Source organism: Phaenicophaeus curvirostris, chromosome 17, assembly GCF_032191515.1.
Source record: "Phaenicophaeus curvirostris isolate KB17595 chromosome 17, BPBGC_Pcur_1.0, whole genome shotgun sequence".
NCBI lineage: Eukaryota > Metazoa > Chordata > Aves > Cuculiformes > Cuculidae > Phaenicophaeus > Phaenicophaeus curvirostris.
In genome coordinates this window covers 5,652,862-5,661,848 of record NC_091408.1, presented here as the reverse complement: position 1 = coordinate 5,661,848, position 8,987 = coordinate 5,652,862, and the positions used below count along the sequence as shown (strand labels likewise).

Below are 8,987 nucleotides of genomic sequence, written 5' to 3'. Positions count from 1 at the left end.
CATGTGGGGACCCTGAGGTGATGACTGCCTGGAGATGAGGTGCCTCGCGTGGAGATATTGGGGTGCTGTGTGTGGCAACCTTGGGGTGCTGGCAACCTGCAGTGCTGCATGTGGGGACCCTGTGGTGAAGAGTGCCCAGAAATGAGGTGCCAAATGCAGGGACTTTGGGGTGCTGGCAGCTTGGGGTGTTGCACGTAGGGACCCTGGGGTGCCAACTGCCTGGAGATGGGGTGCCAAAAGCAGAGATCTTGGGGTGCTGGTAGCCTGGGATGCTGCACGTGAGGATCCTGGGATGACAACTGCCCAGCGATGGGGTTCTAAATGCAGGGACCTTGGAGTGCTGGCAACCTGTGGTCCTGCATGTAGGGACCCTGGGGTGACGGCTGCCCAGAAATGAGGTGCCAAAAGTGGGGTCCTTGGGGTGCTGGCAACCTACGGTGCTGCGTGTGGGGACCCTGGAGTGCCAACTGCCCAGCAATGGGGTGCCACATGCAGGGACTTTGGGGTGCTGGCAGCTTGGGGTGCTGCATGTAGGGACCCTGGGGTGCCAACTGCCCAGAAATGGGGTGCCAAAAGTGGGGACTTTGGGGTGCTGGCAGCCTGGGGTGCCGCATGTGTAGACCTTGGAGTGCTGGCAACCTGTGGCGCTGTGTGGGGAGACCCTGGGGTGCCAACTTCTTAGAAATGAGGTGCCAAAAGCGGGGACCTTGGGGTGCTAGCAGCCTGGGGCACTGCATGTGGGGACCCTGGGGTGCTGACTGCCTGGAGCTGGGGTGCCATAAGCAGAGACCTTGGGGTGCTGGCAACCTATGGTGCTGCGTGTGGGGGATCCCGGGGTGCCGACTGCCCGGAGATGGGGTGCCAAATGCAGGGACCTTGGGGCCCTGGCAGCCTGGGGTGCTGCATGTGGAGACTTTGGGGTGCCGGCAGCCTGGGGTGCTGCACGTGGAGCCTCCAGGGTGCCAAGCGGCTGGACAGGGGGTGCTGCAGCCCCCCTCTCCTCATTCTCCACCGCCTGGTACCCAGCCCGGGGCAGGCTCCGGCTGGGGATGTTCCCGGGGGGCTGTGCCACCCGCTTTGCCGCAACTCCCCCTCCCTCCCTCAGCCCCCCCCGAGCTGGGGGCGGCCCCCCCAAGCCTGCCCCCCGCCCCCAGCCCCACTCGGCAGGCGGGACCGCTGCAAACCCGCCCGCGGGCTGCGGGATGCGGGATGCGGGGCTGAGGATGCTCGGGGCGGGGGGGGCGGCGCCGGGGGCTGAGCCGCGCCGAGCCCCGGGACACTTGGCGACGGGGAAGAGGAGGAGGAGGAGGAGGGAAGAGGAGGAAGAAGAGGCCGGGCTCGGCCTCGGCCCCGCCATGCCGGGCCCCAGCGGGGAGCGGGGCCGGGGGGGAACCGGGGCGGCATGGCCAGCGCCGTCCCCCCCGCCGGGATTTAACCGCTGCCTGGATGCTTTTCGCCTCCCGCTCGCACTTCGGGAGGGCATGTGAGCGGGGGAAGCCGGCTGCACCCCCCCCCTTTCCCCTGGCTCGAAGCGCCCCCCCCCCATCCCCAAACCCCGCAGCCCTGAGTCCCCGGTGAGGGGCGCCAGCCCCGTCCCGCAGCCCCCGAGCGCCCGCAGGACCGGGGGTGCCGGGCTGGGGGGGCGGCGGGCACCGTAACTTGGCTTTAGCATCGCCCCCCCGCCCCCCACCGCCCCGCGAGGAGATTGGGGTGGAAACTTTGGGGGTTTGTTGTTTGGGGTTGGTGGTTTTTTTTTTTGGTGTTTTTCTTTCGGATTCGGGGAGCCCCGAAGATGCCTTTCCACCCGGTGACGGCGGCTTTGATGTACCGGGGCATCTACACCGTCCCCAACATCCTCGCCGAGCAGCACCCGGTGGAGATCCCCGAGGACGAGCTGGAGGGTGAGCGGGGTGGGGAGGGGGCTGGGGGGACACCCCGGGGCTTTGGGGGGGACACCCCGGGGCTTTGGGGGTGCGGAGGGGCTGGGGGGGCGCGTCCCCCTCCTCCCGGTGCCGTGGGAAGGCGAGCGGGATGCGGATGGAGGGATGGATGGATGGATGGATGGATGGATGGATGGATGGATGGATGGATGGAGGGATGGATGGATGGATGGGAGAGAGCCGGGAATCGGTGGGGGGGGGTCCTGGGAGGGGGGGATCCCGGTGTCACCGCGGTGACAAATGACACAGCAGGGACCTGAACCCCCCCCCGGCGTGGCGGGGCCACCTTCCCCGCTGTCATAATATGACAGTGGCAGGGGCGCCGGGGGGGCTGCCACTCGTGTCACCTGTGTCACCCGTGTCACCTGTGTCACCTATGCCACCCCCTGGCACGGTGGTCCCGGTGCCACCGGGCTCCGGCCAACAGGAGCACCCGCGGGACTCTGCCACCCGTGCCATGAGCCGGGCTGGTCTCAGCTCGCCATGACCACAATGGGTTTTCCCCCCCAAAAACAAAGTTTGCTGGGGTGCTGGGACAGGCTCTGCTGGTGCCACCAGGCTGTCCCGGCTCGGGGGGTCCCCAGGGAGCCCCACTCTGCTTGGGGGAGCAGCACTCATGGACCTCACTGCATCCCTGACACCCCAGGGGAAACTGAGGCACGGAGCAGCCTCCCCGCTGTTTCCTCGGGAGAGGTTGGCAGGGGCTCAGCATCAGGCCTGGGGAGTCCCGATGAGGAAACTGAGGCACAGAGTCCCCAGACTGGGGGGCTTCGGCCCTGCAGCCTGGCCAGGAGCTCCGAGCGGGCAGGGAGACGGGCTCCCAGCGGGCGTGCGAGAGGGCGAGCGCGTGTGCCCCCGGCTCTGCAGGTGTCGTGCGTGTGCGCTGACGTGCCCGTCGACAGCCTCACTGCAGGGCTTGCGTGTGCAAGCGTGAGCACACACCTCAGCCCGGCCCCCGGCGCGCATCGCGTGTGCGGGCACAGACCTCTGCACGCACACAGAGCCTCGCTGCGACGCGTGTGTGTGTGTCTGTGTGCACATGTACGGCCTCGCTGCAGGGTGTCCGTGCACACGTACAGCCTCCGAGCACGACAGGTTCGCATGCACAGCCCTGCTGCAGAGAGAGAGAGAGCGTGTGTGCATGCACAAGTACGGCCACGCTGCAAGGGGCTGTGCATGCACAACTACCTCGCTGCGATGGGGTCGTGCGTGCGTGCACGAGTACAGTGTCGCTGCGAGGGGCTGTGCGTGCACGGCTGCATCCCCTGGTGTGCGTCTGCGTGTGTGTGCGTGCAGGAATGCAGCGTCGCTGCAACGTGGTTGTGGACTCGATGAGCCAGGGGGTCTCTACCAACCTGGTGATTCTGTGCACACGCAGGTACGGTGTCACCGCACGGCACGCGAGTGCGTGCGCCTGCACAGCTACAGCTTCACGGCAAGGGGGTTTGTGCACGCGTGATTGCGTGTCTCTGGGTGTGTGCGCGTGCAACGTGGCTGCTCTTGCATGCACGAGGACAGCGCTGCTCCGAGCTGTGTGGGTGTGCACACGTGTGGACGCTAAGTGCATCGCTGCAAGGCATTGGTGCGTGTGTGCCCACAACCTGCAGCGATGCTGGTTGCGCGTGTGCACGCACAAGCGCGGCGTCGCGGCGAGTTTTGTGTGACGTGCAGCGTCTCTGCGACGTGGTCGTGTGTGCACGCGCACAGCGTCGCTTGTGTGCACAAGAACAGCGTGGGTAGAGGTTGTGCGTGTGCGCCTGTGTGCACGCACAAGGACATCCCTGAAAGCTCCGTGTGTGTGTGAGCACGCACAAGGACATCACTGCAAGGCGTTCCTCTGTGTGTGCATCAAGTACAGCATCGTTGCAAGTCCTATGTGCGTGTGCACATGCAAGAGCATCGCTGCAAGGCGTTCATGAGTGTGCACGCACGAGGACAGCGTCGCTCTGTGTGTGTGTCTGCGTGTGCTCGTGCAAGAACATCCCCGCAAGGCGTTCGTGTGTGCGCACGCACCAGCGCAGCATCGCTGCAAGTTGTGTGTGTGCGTGTGCGTGCGCGTCGCTGCGAGGTGTTGGTGCATACGTGCATGCGCGCGTCCAGCATCGCTGCGAGGTGTGTGCGTGCACATCTCCCCTCACACGCGTGTGCCAGGGCGCTGTGGTCACACACCCGGCCTCTCGTGGCACCTGGGGTGCCCCCCCAGCACCCACCTGTGGTCGCGTGGCTGCGGGATCGATGGCAGCGGCGGGAGCCCCAAGGTGACCCCACGAGGCGCCAGACACCTGCGCCGCTGCAGGAGGAGAGGACGGGCTGTCACCTCTCTCTAGGCACCCTCCAGTTTAGGGGGACCTTGGTGACACCCAGACGCCATCCTGGCCCCACAGCCGCCCTCCGCATTGGGGCTGAGGAGGCACAGGGTGAGAACTTGGCCATCAAGGGTTGGGGGGCTGTGGCCAGGGGGGGACAACCTGCTGGGACCCTGGTTTTGGCCACTGTCAGGGCACATCCTTCCTTTTCCCCAGCACCCTGAGCTGGGTGAGAGGGAAACAGCCCGGGATGAGCAGCCTCAAAGGATGAATTTTGGGGGTGCTGAGATTGGAGCGAGGCTCCCCGTGAGCACATTGGGGAACAGGATCATCCCTGCACCCAGGCAGGGACATCAGCAAGAGAGAAGCTTTACCCATCAGTCTGACAGGCCAAACTCCCTTCAAACTCACCCCAAACACCTTGGAAGACATCCTCGATGGGCATCATCCAGGCAGGGATGTCCCCAGGTGCTGGGCATCAAAAGCAAAACCCTACGTGGGGTTTTCTCCCCAAACTCAAAGTTCTCAGCCCGTTTCTCCAGCCGGGCCCCTCCGGCACAAACCCTCCTGCAGCTGGCGAGGACTTTGCTGCCTGGTGAAGGGAGAGGGCACCAACATCCCGGCTCGGCTTTCTGGTGTTCCGGATACAAACCCTCCTGGTCTCTTCTTTCCCAGCAGCCTGGAGTGTCAGGAGGCATAAAAAAGGCAGAAGCTCTTCCAAAAAGCATCAAAGCCCCAATGGATGCTGCCCCAAAGCAGCAGGATGGAGCCGATAGGCACCGTGAGGCTTTTGAGTGGGTGATAGCAAGCACCGTGCCTCAGTTTACCTGCTGCTCTCAAGGCTTCTCCCTCCCACTCCGCAGGGATCTTTCCCTGTGTCCCAGGGGCACATTTTGGAGTCAGAAAGCCCAAATCCTCCTCCTTTCCCTCCAGCTCCATCCCATCTTCCTCTGCATGGAAGAGGGATGAGCACCAAATCCATCCTGGTGAGAGCTAGTCATTTTTTTTGTGGCGCAGCTCCGGCACCGATCCTGTAACCTTGGGGTGGGTGCAAAGTCCCCAGGGGAAGACGTGGGTGCTGGGGATGTTCCCAGCTGAGTCTTGCAGCAGTGTGGGGGTCTCCCCACTTGCAGCTCCCCCCTCGAGCTCACCCATGCCCAAGGAAGGCGTTTTTGGGGCAGAATGCCTTTTTTTTTCTGGCTATGGAGGGTTTGTTGGTGGCAAGGACGGGGTGGGTGCTGCGTGTGGGTGGCTGGAGTTGAAGCAAAGACCTTGAATTGCATTGGTGCCACCTCGAGGAGGTCAGACCCTTCCTGGGGAGGTTGGGAGAGGTGGGGAGGTGCGCACAGACCCCCTACCGCTGCCTTGCACCCCGTCCTGGGACCCCAGCACCCAAACCCTCCTCCTCCTCCCCTGCTATTACCCTCCCCCAGCCCATTACACCCCCCAGAGGACAGGGACACAGAGCGATGCCTCAGTTTCCCCTCTGTAGGGCTAATCCCACCATGACCAGAGGGATGGGAGGTTCATTTGGGGCCACCAGCGCTGCCCACGGGGGAGTCGTGGGGCCCAAGGCTGGGGGAGCAACCAGACTCATCTCCACTCCTCCCGCAGAGATCCGTGAAGCCTTCAAGGTGTTCGACCGGGATGGCAACGGCTTCATCTCCAAGCAGGAGCTGGGCACGGCCATGCGCTCGCTGGGCTACATGCCCAACGAGGTGGAGCTCGAGGTCATCATCCAGCGCCTGGACATGGATGGTAGGACCCCAAAACCTCGGGATGGGACCCCCTGGAACCCCCTGCCCGGGTGAAACACCCCATTTGCCCCATTTCTGCTCCACTGGCTGCTGGACCCGGGATGTGGGAGGACCTGATCCCAGCTCTGCCTTGTGCCCCGAGCATCCATGATCATCACCATCCTCGCCACCCCAGCTTTCTTGGGAGAATTTAAAGCTCCTGGAGTATTTATGAGTGGGAATGGTGCCTTTCCCAGCTCAGCACACCAGCTGGGACCGAGCTGCTGGGGCTGGATCCTGCACCCCAGACCATGCTCTTACCCCGGTGAGCCAGGCTGGCCACGCGCTTGCAGCACCCACTGTCACCACCGCCCTGTCCCCATCGCTCCCGCGCTCCTCAGGACCTTAAAGAGCTCGTTAATTTATTGGTTTCCTTTTTTTTCCCCCCTATTTAAAAGCCTTTCTGGCAGCGCTGCCATGCTGCCGCTCCCTTCATTACTCATCGTTAGTGCCAGCGTGACAGCCCTGACACCAGCGTCCTCTGCAGCCGCAGGACGCGGCCAGCCTGGTGGCTCCTCCTGGGGTCACGGCCACCACGAGGGACCCCAAAGCCATGGGGGCCCCCAAATGCCATGGTGGTCCCAGCTGGAATTGGGATTCCAGCTGGCGTTCAGGGTCCTGGACAGCACTGGGCATCCCCAGCCAGCATCGTGGGCTCAGCTGACATTGGAGGGTCCTTAGATGATGTTAGGGGTCCCCAGGTGATGTTGAAGGTGCCCAGATGATGTTAGGGGTCCCCAGATGATGTTGGGGCTCCTCAGCCAGCCCTTGGAGTTCCCAAATGGCATTGAGGGTTCCAACCAGTGTCGGGCGTCCTGGTCAGTGTTGGAACAACCCAAACTGCGCTGGAGGTCCCCAGCTTGTGTTGGGGTCGCTGCCTGGGTGGTATTGGGGGGTCCCCAGTCAGCTTGGAGATCTCTGTCCACTGAATTCTGAGTCTGAGGTCCTGCGGTACCTTGTCTGTTGCCCCTGGTCATCATGGAGTCACTGTTAGTGGCTCCTTGGTGGGATCGGGGAGCTCTGGGTGCTGAGCCCAGGAGTGGGGTCCCCCCAGAACCCACCGAGGCTTGGAGCAGCACCTGCCCCAGCCTGTGCAGGATGAGGGGAGCATCACCAAGCCCAGGCAGGGTGTCCCCCCACCCCGAAGCAGCCCCATGGGGACCCTGCTGTGCGTGGGCTGGGGGTGACAGCTGCCTCTGGGTCCCACAGGCGACGGACAGGTGGACTTTGAGGAGTTCGTGACGTTGCTGGGGCCCAAGCTGTCCACCTCGGGCATCCCAGAGAAGTTCCACGGCACCGACTTCGACACTGTCTTCTGGAAGGTAGGGACCCCCCAGATCCCACCCAGGGGGCAGCACCCCCAGCCCCATACCGAGAGCTCCGGTTCAGGGTCAGGGCTGGGGATGAGGTTAGGGTCAAGGTTGGGATTGGGGTCAGGGTGAAAGGTTGGGGTTAGGGTCAAGGCTGGAGTTGGGGTGAGGGTGGAGGTTAGGACCAGGATCGCACCCTAGATTGGGGTCAACGTTGGGGTCAGGGTCAGATTTAGGATAAGGTTAGTGTCAGGTCCAGGTTGGGGTCAGGATTGGAGTTAGATGAGGGTCAAGTTCAAGCTCAGGCTCCAGGTCTGGGCTAGAGGGGATGGAAGGATTAGAGTAAGGGTCAGGGTCAGGTTTAGCATTAGAATCATAGAATCATAGAATCATAGAATAACCAGGTTGGAAGAGACCCACCGGATCATCGAGTCCAACCATTCCTATCAAACACTAAACCATGTCCCTTAGCACCTCGTCCACCCGTGCCTTAAACAGCTCCAGGGAAGGGGACTCAACCCCCTCCCTGGGCAGCCTGTTCCAGTGCCCAATGACCCTTTCCGTGAAGAATTTTTTCCTAATGTCCAGCCTAAATGTCCCCTGGTGTTTAGGGTTGGGTTTAAGGTTGAAGGTGAGACTGGAGTTAGGTTGAGGGTCAAGTTCAAGCTCAGGCTCGACGTCCGGGTTAGTGAAAGGTTTGGCTCGTGGTTACACCAGCCTTTTCTGTCCCCGCCTCGACTGAGGTGACGCACGGCACCAGCACCCACCGGGCACCCTTCTTGGGAGCCACCAGCCCTGCTCTTCCCAGGGCTCAGAGGCCACCAGCCCTTTCCTCCTCGAAAATGGGGGGATCTAGCCAAACCGCAGCACCCGAGGGTGCTGGGCAGCCCCACACCGTCCCCGTCCCCCCTGCCCGCTCCCCGCAGTGCGACATGCAGAAGCTGACGGTGGACGAGCTGAAGCGGCTGCTGTACGAGACCTTCTGCGAGCACCTCTCCATGAAGGACATCGAGAACATCATCATGACGGAGGAGGAGAGCCACATGGGCACGGCCGAGGAGTGCCCCGTCGACGTGGAGAGTGAGTGCCAGGCCGCCGGGGATGCCGAATCCCCACCGGGGACGGCAGCGGGCGTCGGGGTAACCCCTGGGCTCTCCCCGCAGCCTGCTCCAGCCAGCAGATCCGCCAGACCTGCGTGCGCAAGAGCCTCATCTGCGCCTTCGCCATCGCCTTCATCATCAGCGTGATGCTCATCGCCGCCAACCAGGTGCTGCGCAGCGGCATGAAGTAGCGGGGGAGCCGCCCCGAGCGCCCGCGACGGGGACCCACGACCGCAGCGGGGAGGACGGAGAGAGACCGATCGATCCGTGTTTGAGTCGGAAACGCAAAACTCGCCCCCCGGGAGGGGGCAAACCCGAGGAGGGTGGACTCAACGCCGGGTCCCTGCCGTCCCGGGGCGATGCGATCGCATGGCTGCTCGCAGAACACGGGAACTTTGATAAAGACACACAAACACACACAAAAAACACCCTCTCCCTTGCCAGAAAAACCAACCCCGTAAGTGCATGTAACGTGCATGGAGCCCCGTGTGCTGCCCTTCCCCGCGCCGGGGGCCGATTGCTCCCGGGCGGAGGA

The 8,987-nt window shown here is 63.4% G+C and overlaps 1 protein-coding gene across 1 annotated transcript; it reads left to right on the top strand.

Annotated features, from left to right (window-relative positions):
• Positions 1 to 1,767: 1,767 nt before the first annotated feature.
• CABP7 (calcium binding protein 7) lies at positions 1,768 to 8,700 on the top strand. The gene is made up of 5 exons (XM_069871000.1): positions 1,768 to 1,901; positions 5,861 to 6,004; positions 7,252 to 7,364; positions 8,279 to 8,432; positions 8,516 to 8,700. Exons 1-5 carry the CDS (start codon positions 1,793 to 1,795, stop codon positions 8,641 to 8,643), a joined length of 648 nt encoding a protein of 215 aa, XP_069727101.1. The 5' UTR covers positions 1,768 to 1,792; the 3' UTR covers positions 8,644 to 8,700.
• Positions 8,701 to 8,987: the final 287 nt, after the last annotated feature.